This window comes from Vanellus vanellus (genome assembly GCF_965231255.1).
Source record: "Vanellus vanellus genome assembly, chromosome: 5".
In the NCBI taxonomy this organism is placed as follows: domain Eukaryota; kingdom Metazoa; phylum Chordata; class Aves; order Charadriiformes; family Charadriidae; genus Vanellus; species Vanellus vanellus.
Window position 1 is genome coordinate 18,613,999 of NC_138910.1, and position 19,782 is coordinate 18,633,780.

The 19,782-nt window shown below is 60.2% G+C and overlaps 3 protein-coding genes across 10 annotated transcripts; 2 read left to right on the forward strand and 1 right to left on the reverse strand.

Annotated features, from left to right (window-relative positions):
- Nucleotides 1-894: 894 nt before the first annotated feature.
- Nucleotides 895-5,298, forward strand: LOC309672085 (reticulophagy regulator 2-like). The gene is made up of 5 exons (XM_082483500.1): nucleotides 895-970; nucleotides 1,748-1,885; nucleotides 2,227-2,321; nucleotides 3,257-3,392; nucleotides 4,143-5,298. The coding sequence occupies exons 1-5, from the start codon at nucleotides 952-954 to the stop codon at nucleotides 4,871-4,873; spliced, it is 1,119 nt and encodes a 372-aa protein (XP_082339626.1). The 5' UTR covers nucleotides 895-951; the 3' UTR covers nucleotides 4,874-5,298.
- Nucleotides 5,299-5,854: 556 nt separating this feature from the next.
- Nucleotides 5,855-12,043, forward strand: ZFAND2B (zinc finger AN1-type containing 2B). Of its 7 annotated transcripts, none has more exons than XM_082483242.1 (9): nucleotides 5,855-6,032; nucleotides 6,829-6,923; nucleotides 7,347-7,478; nucleotides 8,130-8,281; nucleotides 8,768-8,875; nucleotides 9,023-9,092; nucleotides 9,638-9,714; nucleotides 10,321-10,402; nucleotides 10,672-12,043. In XM_082483242.1, the coding sequence occupies exons 1-9, from the start codon at nucleotides 5,978-5,980 to the stop codon at nucleotides 10,708-10,710; spliced, it is 810 nt and encodes a 269-aa protein (XP_082339368.1). In that variant the 5' UTR covers nucleotides 5,855-5,977; the 3' UTR covers nucleotides 10,711-12,043. The 7 variants fall into 7 exon arrangements, with proteins under 7 accessions (XP_082339368.1, XP_082339369.1, XP_082339365.1 ...); XM_082483243.1 differs by having other exon boundaries at nucleotides 10,324-10,402; XM_082483239.1 differs by lacking the exon at nucleotides 10,672-12,043 and having other exon boundaries at nucleotides 10,321-10,628.
- Nucleotides 12,044-12,336: 293 nt separating this feature from the next.
- On the reverse strand, nucleotides 12,337-19,144 carry ABCB6 (ATP binding cassette subfamily B member 6 (LAN blood group)). 2 transcript variants are annotated; one of them, XM_082483245.1, is made up of 20 exons: nucleotides 19,102-19,144; nucleotides 17,874-18,405; nucleotides 17,190-17,327; nucleotides 16,711-16,900; nucleotides 16,458-16,550; nucleotides 16,008-16,200; nucleotides 15,800-15,921; nucleotides 15,608-15,717; nucleotides 15,452-15,517; nucleotides 15,303-15,317; nucleotides 15,027-15,103; nucleotides 14,858-14,921; nucleotides 14,675-14,760; nucleotides 14,502-14,559; nucleotides 14,213-14,317; nucleotides 13,627-13,801; nucleotides 13,206-13,318; nucleotides 13,002-13,096; nucleotides 12,739-12,807; nucleotides 12,337-12,636 (listed from the first exon to the last, which is right to left on the reverse strand). In XM_082483245.1, exons 2-20 carry the CDS (start codon nucleotides 18,387-18,389, stop codon nucleotides 12,510-12,512), a joined length of 2,412 nt encoding a protein of 803 aa, XP_082339371.1. In that variant the 5' UTR covers nucleotides 18,390-18,405; nucleotides 19,102-19,144; the 3' UTR covers nucleotides 12,337-12,509. The 2 variants fall into 2 exon arrangements, with proteins under 2 accessions (XP_082339371.1, XP_082339370.1); XM_082483244.1 differs by having other exon boundaries at nucleotides 15,192-15,317.
- Between the last annotated feature and the right edge of the window lie 638 nt (nucleotides 19,145-19,782).

Sequence of the window (19,782 nt, forward strand, 5' to 3'; positions counted from 1 at the left end):
CATCACAGCTATTAGGAACATTGGTTTATGAGAAGTTTCCATGCACGCAGAAGCACCGCTGCATTTGGACTCGGTTAGCCATTCTTGGCTAGCAAAAACAGGTAGGATCAGCTTAAAGCATTGAATGGAACCTGTCAAAGGGGCAGAGGCTGTAGGCTCCCATTTTTCTCCCCCACTCCCAATCTAAGAGCTTCCTTTGCATGCTAGCCATTCACAGAAGGGGTTAAGTTCAGCTGCAGCTTACAAATACTGGAAGCCAAATTACTCATTATTTAAGCTTTCCCATAGCACAAAATCTGAAAGGAATGAACAGCAATGCTAAACAGGGATAGGAAATGTAAAAATATTGATTTGACATCCTTCCATCTCCTAGGCCACTAGTAATGGAAAGAAAGCCCCTGCACAGAAGAGTAGGTATTCCAGCTTACCTTGGCAGGATTTTGCCTCTTGTACTGTAGCAGTTCCTGCAAGGTACAGCTGAAGGTGACCCAGCTCTCTGCCAGACAGTGGCACAGTTCAGGCTTCTCCTAAAATGCTGAGCTCTGCAGGGGATACTTACTCTAAAATGTCAGTTTGCAATATCCCATCTTAGCCTCAGGGAACAGGATTCACTTCACAAAGAACTGTCTAATAAAGTTTTAATTCATTTTATTGGGGTCTTGGGTTACCTTGGTCTTCCTGCGCTTGAACCTCTAATGCTTACAGCTTAACCCAACCAGGCTGTCTGAGTTGTGATTGTCAGCATCTGAATATACTTGGTGCAAAGCTGGTGTGCTGACTGTATTAGGAGCATCCCTCATTTTGCTCTAACTGGGTTTCCTGCACTGGTTGCATAGATGTATCTCTGCCTCTTGTCACTTCTGTTTGTCCTCTCTCTTCCTTCAGTTCTGCATGAGTGTCTGTTCAGGCTGCCTGATTCTGGCTGTAGTTGGACACTATGTTCCAGGCATAATGATCTCCTACATCATTTGTGAGTATAAGCAGCTCTCTCGTCTGACTTAAGCTGAGACATGACCTAACTATGCTGGTAGAATACGCTGGTAGGAGCATATTTGTGGTTCTCTTGAGGGGGTCTGTGCTCAATGATTAATCAATACAGACAATGTGCTCCGGGAAGACTCTTGAAGTGTGTGCATGCAGTACAACTACAAAGTCGGTAGAGGGAGCCGTCGCTAAAGCATTGCTTTCCTCTCCTACCCACGGCTGGGGCTGTGCTGGTGAGGTCCCAGAGAAGCACAAACCTGCAGTCTCTCAGTTCTTAGACTGGGCAAATCCACATGGAGAGACTTGTTAAAGAAGCTGCATGTTTAGCAAATAAGAACTTTTTCACTGCATTGTGAGTCCCTGCTAACCCTGAAGACTGTTCGGGTGGTCTGCTGCTAGCGCATCTACATGAGCTCTATGCTGCTTCCCTTATAAACGTTTTGGTGATTTTTAGTTTTAACAATCTCATTTCGGGGCCTCTGTTTGCATGTTAGGGCTGGGATGCAGTAGCCAAAGAGGAGGGCTTATGCTTTATCTTAACATAAATCCGTATCCTAACAGAGATCTGCTAGGAAAACCCGGTTAATCAAGCAGCTTTGGCATGAGTTAAGAATAGCCATGAATGAGGATTTTAGGCAGAGTCAGGTGGGAAAGCAAATGCCATTCAACTGCGCTTCCCTGATGCAGTTTCTTGCTGGTGCCCTGTAAAGGGCTGGGTTGTGCTTGGTCTGTCTCTCACACTCCCCGCATCCTGTTGTCGCAGTGCTCAGCATTCTGCTCTGGCCTCTGGTGGTCTACCATGAGCTGATCCAAAGGATGTACACGCGTTTGGAGCCTGTTCTGATGAAACTGGACTACAGTATGAAGGCAGAGACACTGCACCACAAGCATGAGAAGAAGAGTAAGGACCTACCTTCGCTCTTACTTTTTCTGGTGCCATAGTCCTAGGGTGGAGCCCTAGCAAAGGGACAATGGGAGAGCAGGTCTGCCAACAGTCTGTGGTGAAAGGCTGCAGGGGAGCAGGGGAAAACAGACTGAAGCTTGAGGGCTATGGGGAGAGCAACTGGGCAGGTAATCCTGGGAACAGCAAAGGAGAGCGACAGGTTACAATTGTCTCTGGGAACCTTGGGCTTCCGGGAAACCTGCACAGTTTCACAGGATAGTAGAAGTAGTGGGAAAGTTATGTATAGATGCATAAAATTCCTTCAGTCTCATGTAAAACCTTTCTTCTCTTTCTCATAGAGCGACAAGGGAAGAGTGAGCCTGCAGCAGGTGATGAGCCAACAGCAGAGACGGAGAGTGAGAGTGAGGCAGAGCTGTCAGGCTTCTCCCCAGTGGTAAGAGCACAAGGAGCTGTACAGGAACCAGTCCCACCTGTGTGGTCTGTAGCAGCTTGAGAGCCAAAGGGTGGTCTGAGTACAGCTGCATTGATAATGAACAGTAGAGCAGGTCACTTCTTTGCAGAATCCCAAGAGCAGGAGGGTATTAGTTTGATGAAGGATGTTGTCTCCAGTCCTGGGTATTGAGAATTCAGCACCACAGGGCTGGGGATGCAGGAGCAGGACAGGGTGAGCCATGCTCCAGCCTCCTGCTGACCTGCGGAATTGCTTTGATGGTTACGCTTCATGCTCAGAGAATGTGAGCATCTCCTAAAGAAAGCAACTCTTCTGGTGTAATGTGCAGAGAGGTTCCTCACTACTGGGAAGGGGATATGAGGAACTCTTACACAGTTCCTTGCTCTCAGTCAGACTGGGTGTGACCTTTCCACATGTGTGCCACAGAAATGGACCAAGTGTCATCCTTTACAGGAGTTCTGGGCATGTAGCTGGTGTCTGAGATGGGAAGCTTCAGCTTCCAAAGGAATGCAGTTACTTGAGCCGCTGCTGCTTGTACGAGGCTTCATTGAATGAATGTAAAAGGGAAGAGGTGTTTTGCCCCTTGGTGATCCCAAGAGAGGGAGAAGGATCAGAGCCTTCTGAGATTCCTACAGGCTGATCCCATCTTACACTGGCTCTTTCAGGTTCTTCACTGAGGGCAAGCAAAGCTGCAGGCAGTGAATTATTGCAGGAAAGCCAGTGTGAGCTGAGACTGTCCTTCCTGGCAGTGCAATAAGCACTTTGCCCAGACCCCTCCTGCTTTCATACTATCCCTGTGCAGAGTCTCTCCAGCAAAGGACTTCTGGCTGGAAACTGTGTTTTGCGTAGAGGTGCCCATAGGCAGCACCGGTAGTCAGACACCCAGGAATTTGTCCCTCTGCTTTTATCCCATGCAGGTGGATGTGAAGAAGACTGCCCTGGCACTGTCAATCACAGATTCTGAGCTTTCTGATGAGGAGGCTTCCATCCTGGAGAGTGGGGGTTTTTCTGTCTCAAGGGCTACCACCCCACAGCTGACAGACGTTTCTGAAGGTACGTGATGGGACATTTTGCTGCCTTCCTGACGCTGAGTGTTTTGTCCCAGAAAAACTGTCCCTCCAAACACAGGCAGAGGAGCTAGCTGTTTGCAGGGGGAAGAGCATTACAAGGAGAAAGCAGTAATAGCAGGACAGCATGCCCTGGCTTCGTAGCTGATCATGAGCTGGTCCTGAGTGGACATCTGCCTCTAATTACTGCCCCACAAGACAATGTTCTTTTGTCACTCCAGCAAGGGAGCAAGGCCATCCACAAAGTCCCACAGAAATAATTGCATGGTATAATCACACACCCATATGTGATGCTGGGTGAAACAGGTCAGACACCCCACTCTGTCAGACTTACCAGCTCAGAGAAAGACTTGTTAGTGGTGAGGAACGTGAAGGTAGTCACTCAGATGGAGTCACCTGAGTGTCTGGGGAGGAACAGGCAGGTGACGTGCTGTAAGGACAATTTCCCTGACCCTATGAGTTTTAGTGGAGGGCTCTAGATGCAGAGAGCATGAGCTGGAGAAGGAAGTTCTCTCTGAGCACGCAGAACAGGATGTGGAAAGGGAAACGCCACATGAGTTGTGCCACTGGGGAGAAGGGAATAACTGCAGACCACTTCCTGCTGTGCTCCCAGAGCTGGGAGGATGCCCAAAAGTGAGCCCTGGTGTGTCAGCTGGAGGGTGGGGTGGGGGGTGGGAGGTGTCAGTGCCCTGAGCTGAGGTGAGGGGACCTGTGCCTTAATGCTGATGCCTTTCAGACCTGGATCAGCAGAGCCTGCACAGCGAGCCAGAGGAGTCATTTTCCAAGGACCTGGCAGAGTTTCCCTCCGTAGAAGAATATCATTCCAGAGACCTGGGACCACAGAGCGATGAAGACGCGTTTGGTGTTCCTCTGGGTCCCGAGCTTGCCCACGCTGCCCGTGAGCTGGACTCAGCAGAGAAGGAGGCCGCGGACTCTGACCTCTCCATCCTTCGCCTAGCGTCTCCTCTCCATTTTGTAAATACGCATTTCAATGGGAGCGGGCAAGCGGCAGGAGGCAATGCAGAGCCAAAGACTGTCCCTGCCCCGGGCCTGGGCATCTGCATCGACACGCTGAGCGAGGAGATCGTCACTACTGCCATTACCACGGCGGTGCAGAACACCCTCTCTGCCCTACTGCGGTCCTCGGAGGCCAGCGAGGGGCCCTCCCTCTCCGAGTTCCTCCCCACCGAGCCTGAAGAGAAACTGAGCTTCCAAGCACAGTTGTCAGAGACCGAAGTGGTGGAGACAGAGAGAGCAGCTTCACCGGAGGATGAGGAGGAAGCAGATGACTTTGAGCTACTGGATCAGGGAGAGCTGGAGCAAATGGATGTAGAGCTGGGGCTCGAGGAGGAGCAGGAGGCACAAGAGTCTCCTGCTGCTCCAGCTCCCCCCTCTCCCACACTTGCTGAGCTGCCAAAGCAGGGAGATGAGGAGGAGGCAGTGATGACAGCAGCATCTATGTCTTAGGTCTTCTTTGTGCACCCCCTTTTCTTCCATCGTCACTGGAAAGAAGGAAGAACTCACACAGTGAACGTGCAGTGGGTTTTTAGATGTTTGTGTTGACTGGGATGGAAACGCGTCAGTGTTAATGTGCTGTGTCTGGAATAACGAATCCTTTCCATCCTTCTAGAGCCCGGCCTTCGCTGGCTGAGCAGGAGACGCACCTGCCCTGCAGCTGGGGAGGAGCTGGCTCCTAGAAGCCTTACGCCACAATCGAAACACCAACCCCAGCAAACGCTTCCTAGTAATGGTGCAGTATTTTGGTCTGTCTTCTGTTTGTCTTTCGTTTTGCACGCAGAGTACCGAGCTAGCTGTAGCTGCTGCTAATACCCACATCCCCAGTAGGACATATGCAATCTTATTTTATTGGGTTTTTAAATGGCTAAAAGTGTAAATAATTTTAACTTTCATTGGTTTCGTTTGCCGGGGGGGGAGGGAGGGGTTGCACAGTCAAACGTGACTCTCAGGGGCTAGGGGAGGGGAAGGGGGGTCTTTGGAGGGGAGGGTGGCAGTACAGGGACAAAAGCAGACGGGTGCCGTGCAGCAGAGAGACTCCTGCGAACCCTCACTGCTGGGACAGGGTGTCGGGCAACACCTGGATTTTTTCCCTGTCTGATTTGAGTTCTGCTACTGGGTGGCTGTGGAGGGGTGGGTTTTTTTTGGCAATCGACGACATCGGCTCCTGGCCCTGTTCAGTACTCCAGTTTCTTCCTGCCGTGGCCTCTCCTGGGCGCCTCTGGCTGCCCCACACCACCGCCCCTGCTCGCACCCCTTCCCTCTGCCCCCCTTGCTCGGCCGGGCATCGTAGCACGGCACCTGAAGACTTTGAAGTGGCTTGAAGAGAGCCAGGAGCTCTGGTACACAGCAGAGGAGCTGTGTTGTTTGTCTCTTTTGGGGACGGGGAGGAGGAGGGAGGATGGCGGGAAACCGCCCCCCCCCGGCAGTGGAGGGGAGCTCCGCCCGTGGGGCGGGGCGAGGGGCGGGGCATGAGGCTGGCTCCGCCCCGCGTGACGCCGTGCCGGAAGCGGGCGCGGCGCGAGTCACCGCCGCTGGTGCAGGTGAGGGGCCGCCATGGAGTTCCCGGACTTGGGCGCCCACTGCTCCTGGCCCGCCTGCCAGCGCCTGGGTGAGGGTCACCGGAGGGGCTGGGGGGTGGGTGGGAGGTCGACCGGGCAGCCGGGCCCTGATTCCGTCCCCGGGGGCGGCAACCGCAGGCCCCGGCCTAGGCGGCGCGGACCGGCCAGCACGGCCTCGGCGGAGGGGGGAGGCGGCGGGGCGGGGGCCGGACGCCTGCTCGGTGTGGCGGGGGGGTGGGGTGGGGGGGTGAAGGGCGGGTGTAGCCGCCCAGCTTGCCCTTGGCGGAGGGGTGCGGGGCAGCCACGGTCTACGGTCTTTCCCCCCACCTTGGGCCGAGCTGCTGCTGGTGCCGGTGGCCCGGGACCGCCGCCGACTGGCTCTGACCGAGTACGCGGCTCCGACCGGCGGGGCAGGAACCAGGCAGGCAGCCCGGCTGGCGGCCCTCGGCGCCGCGGGCTAGGGAGGCCGGGCACGGCTGTGTGCCCTCTCCGGAGTCCCGTCCTTCCCCCGGGGCACACGGCAACCGTTATCCCGCGTGGGTGAACCCCGTGACAGCGTCGCTCGCCTCTGGCTTGCGGCCGGTAGCCCCCGGGGAGCTCAGTATGATGTCGGGATGCTGCTCCTATACCTGGGGAGGAGCCCTGGGCATCTCTGAAGACGTAGCTACGGACCTGCCACCCTTTTTTGTTTCTGTGGGGGGACCTGGGGGAAGAGAGGAGCGGCTGTGACTGCACGGAGGGGTCAGGGCTGTGGCCTTCGGGGCGTCAGGGAGGCCCCCCCCGGGCTGCAGGCGGGCAGCCCCGACCTCTCAACACTCTCTGCCCACGGCATCTCCCCGCTCCCAGACTTCCTCCCCCTGAAGTGTGATGCCTGTGAGCAGATCTTCTGCACCGACCACATCGCTTACGCCCAGCACGACTGCACCTCTGCCTACAAGAAGGTAAGTGTGGAGAGGAGGTCTAATCCAGCCTCGCGCGCAGTGCTGCTGAGCGTTCCGAATAGTTTGTGACTTCTTTGGTCGCTTGGGCGATCACCCTTGGGATGTGCGCTGAGTGTGGGGGTATCCCTGAAAGCCAGGGTCTGTATCTCCTTGCTGCAAACTTCCAGCCCACCCTCTGCCACTGGGTGAAATGGTTTGCGCGTCTCCCAGCCCTGCTGTCTTCCCTTCCCAGAGTGTGTGTCCATGGCCGTCACAGCTGATGGGTCACAAACAGCCTCTTTGGAGGGTGCTGAGCAGGATCTCAAACCGCAGGTGATGCTGTGGAAGCCTCAGCATGCAGATCCTGAAAGGGAGAGAGGTGGCCACGCAGAATTTGAGGCAACTCTGCTACATGCTCCCAACCCGCTTTTCTTGTCCCTACAGGATGTGCAGGTCCCTGTGTGTCCCCTCTGCAACACCCCTGTCCCCGTGAGGCGGGGGGAGATGCCTGATGTCGTGGTGGGTGAGCACATTGACCGTGACTGCAAGTCCGACCCTGCACAGCGCAAGCGCAAGGTAGGAACCCAGCACTCTCCACCTCGCTGCTGAGCTCCACTGGGTCCCTGCTGAAGCCTCAGGGTGGGGTGAAAAAAACACAGGACTCATCTCTGCCCCGTGCTGTCTCTGTTTGCCCAGGGCAGGAAGGGTTGGGTGAGCTGGAGGAGTGTGCATCTGCAGGGCTTGTTGGTGTGAGTCCGAGGCTGAGGTAGAAATGGAGTGGAGCTGGGCAGCCACCTGGAACACGAGGATGGGAAATTGCATGCTGCCATTAGGAAAATGTAATCAGCAATTAGCTGCCCCTTCTTGCCAGGAGAGGAGATCGCTGAAGGGAGCCGGCCCTGCAGGAATCCAGCCCAGCAGCAGCTGGAGGGCTCTGGGCTGTCTCCGCTGCCCTGGCAGGGCAGGCAGGAGTCCCTGGGTGACACAGTCTCTCTCCTGCTGTGCATTCTGGGACCATGGAGACTCTTGTCTATGGAGACTGAAGCACTAGTGAATTACTAATAAACTATCTACAGAAAACTAGTATTTGGAGACAAACTCTAGAGCCCCACAGAAGTGGCACTGGGAGAAAAAGCCGGTCAGTGCCTAGGGCCTGGCATGGAGGGAAGGGACAGCCCCCACCCTGCAGGGCACATTCCTTTTCACCACTTCCACGTCGTCCTTCAGATCTTCACCAACAAGTGTTTGAAGCCTGGCTGCAAGCAGAAGGAGATGATGAAGGTGATCTGCGACCAGTGCCACAAGAACTACTGCCTCAAGCACCGGCACCCCCTGGACCATGACTGCAGCGGGGCAGGACGTCCTCTCTCCAAAGCAGGGTGAGGGACTGGGGACAGACAGGCTGGCAGGGATGGCACTGTGCTTACCAGATAGGTGACAAGGAAGAAGCCCCTCCTGGCCCCTCATCTGGGACTGTTGCATTCTTGCACTCCCTGCCCCGTATGCTGGGGTATCCTCCAGCAGCGTTAAGGTTTGTAGAGTCAGAACAGCTGCATACACAGTCTCTCCCTCCTGCAGCAAAAGCCACTGGTATTGCCTGGTGGCTGTTTTGCTATTGCTTCTCTGCCCAGCCCCTTATTCTGTAGCTGATGTTTTCTGCCTGTCCTGGCAGTGTTTCAAGGAGAGCAACAGCACTTGAAACCCTTGGGCATAGCTGAGCTGCAGTATGGGTACTCTTGGGAGGAAGAGGAGCGGGGAGCCAGGGAGGCATCTTGCTTATCCAGCTTCATGTCCTTGGGTATTCAGCGCCCAGGTATGGCTCGTGATGGTAAAAGAGTTGCTCACAGGCGTCCTGTCTGTCTTAGGCACGCTGCAGTTGTGAGAGCCCAGACATCCTCCTCCAAAACAGTCACCGCATCGAGCAGTGGAGCTGCCTGGCCAGCAGACAGCCCCTCTTCTCCAGCCTCTGCCAGGTATGGTGACTCGTAATTCTGAGGTGGGCGTGGCCAGGCTCGGCTTGGCTCCCTGTGGGACGCAGCCGCTACCTGTGCATGGGCAGGGCTGCATACCAACCAGGGCTCCCTGCCTTGACAATAACCCTGCTGCTCTCCTTTTCACAGAGGAGGCAGAGCAGCTGCATCACAGACTCGCAGCACCTCCCCTCCGGCTGTCATGCTGCAGAATGGGCTGGTGAGTGGCCTGGCCTGGGCATTTGGGGTGGGTTTGGGTGGTTCCTGTGCCCTGGGGAGCTACTGCAGTACCTGTTTTGTAATCCATGCTCTGTAGGTGACCACGGTGCTCCCCAGCTGGGCCTTCCCTGGCAAATGGGGATCCCAGACACTCAGTGGAGTATCAGAGTTTGGTGCCTGCGAATGGCAGCTCTTTGGCTGTGCTTGGTGCTCAGCTTTCCCCAAAGGGACAAAGTGCGCTGGCTGTTTTGCCTGGGTGTTGTCTTTCTCTTCTGCAAGGCAAGGGCAGAGGAGGAGGCTGGAAGCTGGTTCCCACTGGTATTCTTAGCATGCTCCTTGCACTGGCAGGCAGGGCTGCATTCCCTTGGGCAGGGAAGAGAGCTGCAAGCCTGTCCTGAGCCCAAGGCCTTCACCTTGGCTGTGTCTGGCCTCAGAGAGGGAAGATGCACCCACCCCTTGGCCAGGCAAGGTTGTGCCTGCTGTGTGGCCCTCAGGGCTGCCTCCTGCCACCCCTGACCAAGCTGGTGATGAGACGTTTTGTTTCAGAGCGAGGAAGAGGCACTGCAGCGAGCTCTGGAGATGTCCCTGGCAGAATCAGCACGCAGCTCGGTGCAGCCACCCAGGTACAACCCGGGGACACGTGGTGTCATGCCCGAAGCGTGCGTGAGAGGTGCCTGGGGCAGCATCATGTGGCTCTGGGATGACATTGCTCTCAGCACGTGGCTCCAGATGATGCCTCCGTGTGGCTGATGGGGGGGGCGGAGGGAAAGGAAGAGTCCAGAGCCATCCCAGAGCTCTGTTCAGTGAGCAAGGCCTCCAGAGTGCTGGTAGGGGACAGTGACGGACAGCAAAGAATAGGGCAAATCGTTATCTGACCACTTGTCAGCTAATGAGTGTGGCTAGAGCGTGACAGAGGTGAAGTAGGGGTGTTCCCAGGGGACATCTGGGAGCCCATATCCTCAGGCACGTTACCTGGTGCAGCTCAAAGCACCGTCTTACTGACTGGAGTTAATGTGGCTCTCCTTGGCCCAGGGTGCTGGTTGCCAGCCCCAGCTGGATGCTCTGGTCCCTCCCCAGCCCCTGGCTTGTTCAGGGTGATCCTCAGTTGCTCCCTGCCCTTAACTGTCCTGAAGGGTTGTGGTGATCCTGCCAACCCAAAGGGCTCCAAGCGCTGATGGGCCGGTGAGCCTGGGGGGAGGCTGAGGCACGCAATGCACCGCTGTCCCCAGCAGCACGCAGGAGGAGGAGGATCTGGCACTGGCCCAGGCACTGTCAGCGAGCGAAGCCGAGTACCAACAGTCGCAGCGGCAGGTGAGTGAGGATGGCTGTAGGCTCCGCGCCGTGGTGGGGTTGGTCCCAGCCTGGCTGTGTCATGGTGAAGTCTTTCCTGGGTTCTGCCTCCTCTGGGCTCTGCCTAGGGTCACTTTTCTCACCAGCAGAGGGCAGCCCAGCCTGGGGCAGTGGTAGTGTCAACTGCTGAGCACACAGCCCTGGGGACTCCAGTGCTGGATGTGCCCCCTTGTAGGACAGAGGGAGAAGCCCGTCTTCCCTTGCTCACTGTGTGCTTCTTCCCGTTTCAGGCACACGGTTCAAAGCCATCAAACTGCAGCATGTCGTAGGCAGGCGAGGCAGGGTGTGCCAGTGGACATGGGATCCCGCTTATGACCTGAGGAGCAGCTCTGGCTTCCCACATGGATGCCCGTGGGTTTCTGGCATGGACACTGACAACGAGAGCCCCTCTCCAGGGGCAGCTCATCTCCCTGGGGGCTGTAAGTGAGCCACCAAACACACACTGACACCTCATCCCTAGTACCCATATAAAATCGCTGCAGCAAACTGCTGATGCTCCTGGAGAGGTGAAGACGGTGTGGGACATGGCTGAGCACACACTGACCAAAGCAAACAGCAGCCACATGGTGTGCACGTAGCCACAGCTGCTGCCACCGTGTCCCAGCGCTGCTGGGACTGAGGGGTGAGGGCAGAGCTGCCCTGGAGGGGAAGTGCCATGTGGGGACATCTCTGCATGCTCGGACATACAGCTGGGACGCGGCTGCCTGCCACAGTAGCCAGGGGGGGACTGGATTTCACGCTGCAGGGAGGGACATGGCAACCCCTCATCAAAGAGCAACTGTGGCTGGGATGGCCTCTCGCTTGGGCATGGCACAGCTGAATGTATGTGGCCTCCCAGCAGCGTGAAGGCAGCTCCTTCCCCGCTCCCTGTGCCCTCGGTGCCTGCTCTGCTGTTTGCATGCACAAGAGCACGTTGGGCTTTACCCAACTCGGCTGGGGCCCAGGACCTCTCTGAGACTGAATGGAGCTGTGTTTCCTTTCTGGTTTAATTTAAGAAGGGTCATTAACTGAAAAGTAACTTCAGCAGTGACTTGAATGGGCCAGCGTCGCTCGCGCGGGAGGACTGCAATTGCCTTTCTGCTGCCGTAAACTACCCCAGGGCCCTGTTTTAATACTGCTGGGGCAGGAACGCGCCTCTCCCAGCCATGCTGCGGGGCATTCCCTCCTGGGTAGTAGCAGCACAGAACCCCTTCTTACAAACACAGCCCTGAGCTTGGAGCCAGCCCTTCCTTGCTGATGTGTGGAAGCAGGAGCTGACCCCTGGGGGGGACACGGGGACACATCCTGCTGGCCTCTTGCAAGGGGGGGGTCTGCAGCTGTGCAGAGCAGTGCTGCTTTCCCACCCTCTCTTGAGCTTCCCTGCCTGTGGGGCTGTGGCTGGTTCTGCACAGGGCTGAGCTGTCCTGCTTGGAGCAGCATACAGCTGAGGGGGGGACAGTTATCTGCTGGCAGTGCCTCCCTGGGGTGGGAGGTGGGTTCAGGCTGGGCTGAGGGAATGCTGAGACTTGTCAAAGTGCTGCTTGGGAGATAATAAAAGTATAGCACAAGGTGCAGAGGTGTTTTGGGGGAGTTTGGTGTTCAGCCCAGAGCGGGTCACCTCTGCGGATGGCGGCACAAAGGAGGAGGGGGACACATGGGGGTGAAGTGGGCACCAGCTGCACCACTTCTTCCTGCCCCCTGCCATGCTCAGCCCTTTCTGCAGGAATGGGGCAACCTGCTCGGCCCTTCGCCCCCCCACCCAAGCCCAAGGAGCTGAGCCCCATGGCAGAGCTGCTGGTCAAACCACGGGCACAGGCAGTAGCCCTGCCTGCCCCTGCCCGCAGCACAGCCACCCCTGCCCCAGACAGGGGACTCCTGTAAGCGCATACCCTGCCCAGAGCACACAGGCGCAGAGCTGGGAAGGACCTGGTTTAAGAAACTACACAACAGCAAAACAAACGGGTACAAACATAGTGGAGTGTCCAACCCAGCCCCTGCAGCTCCTGGGGCACGTGTGGCCCTGGCTGGTCCAGGGCAGCATGGGGGCCTGAGCCCCGGGTCAGCATCACAGCAGAGCTCCCAGCCATGCTCACGGACCCTTCTTGCTGGCTGGGGGCTTCTCAGTGCGGCGCTCCTTGCTCTCACCCTCGTCCCCAGCCTGCTGCTGCAGCCACATGCCGGCGTACACGCCGCCCTTCTGCAGCAGCTCCTCGTGCCTGCGGGGAGAGCAGAGGGGTGCAGGGTCCCGTGCTGGCCCCAGAGCCAGGGAGGGGGGTCCCCAGCAGGCAGAGAGTGCCAAGCCCTCCCCCTGTGCTCACCTCCCTCGCTCCGCGATGCGCCCGTCTTTAAGCACCAGGATCTGGTCTGCACCCACCACGGTGGAGAGCCTGCAGGGAAAGGCAGGGTGTTATCCCGGCTCGGACGGGAGAGGGGCTCGGGGCGGGAGGGGGGTGTTTGCACAGTCAAAGGAGCTGCAATTGCAGAGGCTGTCACCTCCTGGGCAGGGGGACAGGTCTGCGGGTCCCTCTGTGGAGGCTTGGCCGGCTCAGAGAGCTCAGCACCTTTCCCCCTCCATCCCTACCTATGTGCAACAACGATGGTGGTACGGTGGGCGCAGACCTTGGCCAGGGAGGCCTGGATGTTCCTCTCAGTCTCTGTGTCGAGTGCGGATGTGGCCTGCGGGAGAGGCAGGGGGTAGGGAAGGGACATGGGCAGCACAGGCAGCCCCTGGGGCAGGAGCTGCTGCAGAGCAGGGCAAGGCTGGGCTGGGGGCCACTGCTGTTACCTCGTCCAGCAGGATGATACGGGGACCCTTCAGGATGGTGCGTGCAATGGCGACGCGCTGCTTCTCCCCCCCGCTCAGCTTCAGCCCCCGCTCTCCCACCTGGGTGTTGTATCCTGCAGGCACAAAAGCAGGAACGTGCTGCGCTGGTGCCCTACGAGATGGGGATGGGGACTGGGGCGTTCTGCTGCATGGGGGTGGTCCTGCCGGGACCACATGGCTGCCTGGCGCAGCCTCAGCCCATCGCTGCCCAGGGCCTGATTTAGCCCTGGAAGGATGGCAGGGACAGGCAAAGCAAGGCATAGGGTCGTGCAGGTGTCCTCATGGGGGATGTCACTCAAGGGCACCTGTGAAGGCAGCTACAAGATCATGGGGGACCACGGGGTGGAAGGGGAAGGCAAGGAAGGGACCACGGGGGTCTCACCGTCGGGGAAGGAAAGGATGCGGTCGTGGATGTCAGCAGCCCGGGCTGCCTCCTGCACCTCCTGGTCGGTGGCCAGGATGCGTCCATAGCGGATGTTGTTGGCAATGGTGTCATTGAAGAGCACCGTGTCCTGGGGCACCACCCCGATGTGAGAGCGCAGTGATGCCTGCTTCACCTGGGGAGGCAGGGGGGCGTTGGGAGGTCTGGCTGAGTCCCCCCCCCTCCTTCCCAAAACAGCCCCCCCAAAACCCAATCCTACTCCTCAGCTGTCAGCCCAACACACTGCTCATCCATAGGGTGTCTGCTCCAGGGTCCCACCTGGACCATAGGCTCAGCTGAATCTCCACCCTGCTGTGGGGGGACCCTGCCTCTTCTCAGGGAGCCCAGTCTCCAGCATTTCAGCCCAGGGGTCCCGCAGTCGCCCCACTCCCAACGCAGACATCAGCCATCAAAGGGGCTGCAGGGACTGCATGCTCACCCCCACCCTGGGGAGATGCTAGTGCCCGCAGCGAGTGATGGATGCTGTGAGGCCCAGAGGAGCCAATGTCCATTCCCCCCCAGGTCCCTAGGGGCCTCCCACCCTCACCTGGGAGATGTCCTGCCCGTCGATGCGGATGCAGCCGCCCCGCACGTCGTAGAAGCGGAAGAGCAGGCGGATGACAGTGCTCTTCCCTGAGCCCGAAGGTCCCACCTGCATACAAAGGTAAAGGGTTTTGGAGACACCAGAGACCCCCCCCGGCTGCTGGAGGCCTGGGGCTGGGCAGGGAAGGGCCAGTCCCATTGGGGGTCTGTCCTTCCCACCCCGATACTTCCCAGGCCCTCTTTCCCCATCCCACCCTCCAGCAGTGAATCCACACCCGAAGTCCCGCTCTCACCAGGGCCAGGGTCTGCCCGGGCATCACAGAGAAGGAGACGTCCTGCAGGATTTCCTTCCTGGGAGAGGGAGATGGAGAGGGGCTCAGGGCCACCTCCGCTGCCCCATGTCCCCATGCCAGGCCCCATAGCTGGACTCATCCCATCCCACCACCCTGTGCCCGCCATCCCATACCCATCCATGTAGCTGAAGTGCACGTTCTCAAACTCAATCCGCCCAGCCTCCAAGCGCAGATCGCCGGCGTTCACCACATCCTTCACCTGCCGTATGGTGAGATGCAGCCTCAGAGCCAGCCCGTCCCCAGGGCAGGACTACATGGCTGTGCCAAGGAACAGGGTATGGGAAGGTGGCACCCACCTCCTGCTCCTCGTGGAAGAGCTCAAACATGTTCTCCATGTCTATGAAGGAGTTCTGGATCATCCTGGAAGGGGGCAAAGACCAGAGGGAAGGTTTCGGAGGGGCACATCCCAACCCAGGTGCCTATGGGGAGGGGAACCCCAGGCACCCCGGCAGCTCCCAGCATTACCTGTAGTAAGTCCCGAACCAGTTGAGCGGCGTGTAGAGCTGGATGATATAGGTGCCAAAGAGGACAAAGTCCCCCACCTGGAAGGGACAGGGGAGAGGTGCCCATCACCACCAGCCCCAGGTGCCCACCTCGGGCAGGGGCTGCCCAGGCTGGCACCAGCCTTACCTGCAGCTTGTTTTCGGTGACAAAGTAGGCACAGAGCAGGGACCCCGCCAGCAGCCCCAAGCCGATGACCAGGTTCTGGGTCTGGTTGAGGAGGCCCAGCGAGGCACTCACCTTCCACTCCGAGACCTGGAAGAAGCAAGGTCCTCTGGGACGCTGCCACCTCCAAACCAGATGCATGGTGAGCTCCATGCTCCCTGCAGGTGCCCGTGAGACTCAGTTCCTTCCCCCCCGACCCCCTGCTGGCGCTGAGCACCCTGTACCTGGTACTTCACGATGGCATCATTAAAGCGGTTCACCTCGTAGTTCTCCGCGTTGTAGTACTTCACCTGCAGGATGAAGAGTTGGGGTCAGCGCCCTGATCAGTGCCCCCCCCCCAGCGGCAGGCAGTGTTCAGCTCCCCCCACCGCCTACGGTACCGTCTCGAAGTTGAGGAGCGAGTCTACGGCCCGGGACTTGGCCTCGTTGTCCCGTGTGTTCATGTCCCGCCGGTACTTGGTCCTCCACTCAGTGATGAAGATGGTCAGAGCTGTGGGCAGGAGGGGGCTGTGTCAGCAGATGCCCACCGCCCCACAGCCCAGCATGGCACCCCTGCCCACCCCCCCACTCACTCAGGTAGAGGCTCATGCACACGAAGATGATGAGGCCGAACCAGGCGCTGAAGACCGAGGTGAAATAAACGATGCCGATGACGATATCCGCGATGGTGGGGACGATGCTGAAGACGATGTAGCTGGGGGGTCGGAAAGGGGATGGCGAATCAGCCTGGCCTGGTGGGGCTGCTCGGCTGCCCACCACCCGCCACGGGCACGCTCTGACCTGAGCAGGCTGTTGATGCTGCTGGTGCCCCGGTCCACGCTGCGCAGGACCTCGCCGGTGCGACGCCCCAGGTGCCAGCGCAGGGACAGCCCGTGCAGGTGGGCAAAGAGCTGCACCTGCACCTGCCGGTTGGTGAACTGCTGCACCCACACCCACAGGAAGGTGCGCAGGTTGCTCACGAAGCCGGTGGAGCCTGCAGGGCACCACGGGATGGTCAGTGGGGACCAGTGCCACTGGGGCACACGGCCAGCTCAGAAAGCCCAGCTGGGCAAGAGGGATTTAGGATGGGGTCCTCCCACTGCCCCCAACCCAGGACCCAACCCTGCTTGATGCTGCCAAGGGAGAGCAGCAGTGATGGGGGCATAAGGGCATCTCGGGCCACCCCAGCCTTGGCACGATGTGGCCCACGCTGTCTCTCCCCAGTGCCCTGTTCTTCCCGGCGGTCCTTACCAGCACCTCCACCCTGCAGGAACTTCAGCCCCACATAGATGCAGACAGTCCAGGCCAGGGTGTGCCAAGGAGCACCCACCGTCAGCTCGTTCACTGGGGAGAGGGTGGCACGGGTCAAGGAGCATCGCTGGGTGCCCCACAGGAACCAGCCCCAGCACCCAGCACTGGTCCCTGACCCCCTGGACCACCCTCCTGCCAGGTCCCTGCAGCCCCCTAGGTCACCCGAAACACCCTCCAGCTCCAGGCGCCTCACCAATGTTCTTGTAGTAGATGGGAACGAAGACGTTGATGGCTCTCTCCAGCCCCATAAGTGTCATGCAGAACAGCACCAGCCCCTGCAGCAGGTGGTTACCCCTCGGCCACATGTATGGCACCAGCAGCCGCAGCTTCCTCCGGAAATCCTTCCAGGTGGAAGTGGTCCTACTGGTGTCGGGCAAGAGCGGCTGGAAGAGGGCAAAGCAAGGGGTCACTGTCCCGGCACCCCAGCCCAGATGGCAACAGCCCTGGAGAACATTGCACCAAGAAAACCAGCCCTGTCCTCCCAGGGTCCCCGCTCCATCCTCTCAGCAGAGCCGCATCCTGCCGACAGCATGCAGGGAGCTTCAGCAGCCCCAAACCTCGCTCCTCCCTGCTCTCCTGAAGATGCTGATCCCAGGGCAGCTGTATTTCCATTTTGTCCCCAGCTCCTCCCCAGCCACATCCCTCCCAAACTGCTCCAGCCCCGGGACTCACCTGGCTGTTCTCCACGTCCCGCTCCTCCTCGTTGACCAGCAGCATGTAGGGCTTTTGGGGCAGCCCCGGGGCCTTCATGCCCAGGATGAAGAGCATGAACGTGCAGACGTAACGCAGCAGCCAGAAGCCAAACTGCACCTGGATGGAGAGGGGGGGGGGTCAGCGCCGCAGTCGGCACCGGGCACGAGATGGACGTGAGCTGAGAGAGGCAAGGAGCGGGGGCAGGGAGATGGGGTGCAGTGCAGCCAGGGGAGAGTGGTGACACCCCACGCAGCTCAGCGGGATCCCCTGGCTGCGCACAGCACCTCAGGCAGCACCCAGACCCTTTCCTTCCTCCCTGCCATGTCTGGGTCTGTGCCCTCCAGCTTGGGGTGCCCCTACCCTGGGGGGACCGGGGAGGGTAAAGGGCTGTGGGGAGCAGGCAGACACCTCCCACCTCTGGACCTGGGGCTGAGCCAGGTAGAAGCAGGAGCTGAGCTGGATGGGGGCACAGAGAGATATGCGATAGTTGGGCTCGGGGCTGAGACATGCGGCAGATGCATGGGTGCAACCCCGGAGCGTGCACACCTGGGCATGGCAGGGCACAGCATGCACACGCCACCCCAGAACCACAATACTGCAGCCCCCACCACCCCCAGCAAAGGTCCCCGTCCCCCTTCCCTGCCCACAGCCTCCCCAACCCACCTTCTGGTTGGTGTCCTCCAGCGCCCACCACCACAGCGGGCTCCTCCAGCACACCAGGGTCAGGTTCTCGGCAGCGAAGGCCAGTGCCCAGAAGAGGAGGAGGACGGTGCCGTGGCCCCGTGTCCGGTCGTGTGCCAGCACCCGTGTGTGCTCCAGCTGCAGGAGGGCAACAGCGCAGCCCCAGCTGAGGGCCCAGAGACAAGCGTGCAGCAGCATGTACCCGTAAAGCCGTCCCGGGCCCCCTACTTGCCACAGCAGCCCACCGAAGGGCTGCAGGGCCAGGAGCAGAGACAGCAGGACCTGGCTATGGTAGAGGCGGGAGCGCGGGATGTACTTGGGCTCCATGGCGCGGCCGAAGCGGACGTAGCAGGCGTACTGCAGGGCGCCCAGCAGCAGGCAGACGCTCAGCAGCACGGCCGGCACCAGGGTGAAGAAGAAGCAGGGCTGGAAGCCCTGCTGGACCCAGGCCTGGGCGATGGAGCTGTTGCCCTCACAGTAGCCCCCCAGCACCGCCATCCTGGCAGGTCACCGGCTGCGGAGAGAAGAGGGGTTGGAGCAAGGTCTCAGGATGGGCTGTCGGGTATGGCTGCAAGGAGGGACCCGCGGCAGGATGGCCCGGCCGAGCAGAGAGAGGCGCTCCTGGGGACAGGGGCAAGCACCAGTAGACACGGACACGCAGGATGTGCTGCATGCAACACACACGCAGCCGTGCATGCAGGCAGGGACAGCTTTGCATGGGGACGGACATGAGCACCAGGGCAGGATCCGCTTGCAGGGCCTGGCAATGCCCTGGGCTGGGGCGGGGGGGGGGGAGGGGGTAACACTGCAGTGGATCCCCCAGAGCCACCCGGGCCCCTGGGGGTGCACTCGGACATGGGGGGCAGTGACGCCGCGGCGATAGGAAGGCAGTGGGGTGCTGGGTCCGGTCGCGGGGGGGAGGGGAGGGGGCAATGGGGAGTGGGGGTATTGCAGCGGCAGTGGGAGGGGGTGGAGGCGTAATGCGAGAGGATGGAGGGGGAAACGCACAGGGACACGCGTGGGGGCACGCACGGGAAATCACACCCGCCGGGCGAAGGACAGGCACGGGCCGTGCCGGGGCAATGCCCGGGCGCTGCCAGCGACGCTCGGCCCCGAGACAAGGTTGCCCCGGCGTGGCCGCGACCCCGCCGCTCCCGCAGCCGCCTTACCGGCGCCGCCGCCCACGCCCCGGGTCCCCGCGCCCGCTCACCTGCCCCCGGGCCCGCCGGCCCCGGCCCGCTCCGGGCCCCCGCGCCGCCGCCAGCCGCCGCCAGCCGGGCCCCGGCGCCGTTCCGTTCCGCTCCGCCCCGCTCCCCGCCCCCGCGCCGGCACCGCCGGGCTCCTGCGCGCCCTCCCCGGCGCCGGGACCGCACCGCCGCCCGTACCCCGGGACTGCATCCCCCGGTGGGGGGTGTGTGTGTGTCCGGTGCTGCACGGACCCGCTCCCACGCCCCCCCCCCCAGGGATGGGACCGGGAAAGGTGTCGGTAGTGCGGGACGAACTCCCGGGCCGGGGGCCGCGGGGGTGGTAGGGGGGTGTCCCCCCGAAGGCGAGGCGAGGCACCCCGCTGCCGCTTATCGCCGCTGCCAGCCCAGCCCTGCCGTGCCGAGATAGCCCCCGCCGCCCCGGCGAGGGCCCTGCCCGCCGCAGAGGTCAGGCAGGACGGTCCCTGCCCTCCCAGGGATAAATATAGCCCCTGCCCTGCCTTCCCCCCCTTCCGCGGCCCCCGGGACCGAGCTCCGGGGAGGTCCCGGCCTAGCAGGCAGCTCGCAGCTTTCCTGCTGCCATCCCAGGCACCGGCTCGTCCGGCTTCTTTGGGCCCCCACGCCATGGCCGGGTCCGGAGGGGTTGCACGGTACGGCAGAGTGAAGGGAGACTCGGACACGGGCAG

What these genes read in the sequence shown, in the direction of transcription:
- LOC309672085 (XM_082483500.1), top strand. An exon ending in CCACAAGCATGAGAAGAAGA is followed by an intron (nt 1,886 to 2,226) that starts GTAAGGACCTAC and finishes TCTTTCTCATAG; the next exon opens with AGCGACAAGGGAAGAGTGAG. An exon ending in GCTGACAGACGTTTCTGAAG is followed by an intron (nt 3,393 to 4,142) that starts GTACGTGATGGG and finishes GATGCCTTTCAG; the next exon opens with ACCTGGATCAGCAGAGCCTG.
- ZFAND2B (XM_082483237.1), top strand. Translation starts at nt 7,167, where the DNA reads ATGGCCGTCACAGCTGATGGGTCACAAACAGCCTCTTTGGAGGGTGCT. An exon ending in CGTCCTCTCTCCAAAGCAGG is followed by an intron (nt 8,282 to 8,767) that starts GTGAGGGACTGG and finishes TGTCTGTCTTAG; the next exon opens with GCACGCTGCAGTTGTGAGAG. An exon ending in TCTTCTCCAGCCTCTGCCAG is followed by an intron (nt 8,876 to 9,022) that starts GTATGGTGACTC and finishes TCCTTTTCACAG; the next exon opens with AGGAGGCAGAGCAGCTGCAT.
- ABCB6 (XM_082483244.1), bottom strand. Translation starts at nt 18,389, where the DNA reads ATGGCGGTGCTGGGGGGCTACTGTGAGGGCAACAGCTCCATCGCCCAG. An exon ending in AGCATCAACAGCCTGCTCAG is followed by an intron (nt 15,922 to 16,007) that starts GTCAGAGCGTGC and finishes CCGACCCCCCAG; the next exon opens with CTACATCGTCTTCAGCATCG. An exon ending in ATGCCATCGTGAAGTACCAG is followed by an intron (nt 15,318 to 15,451) that starts GTACAGGGTGCT and finishes TGCTTCTTCCAG; the next exon opens with GTCTCGGAGTGGAAGGTGAG.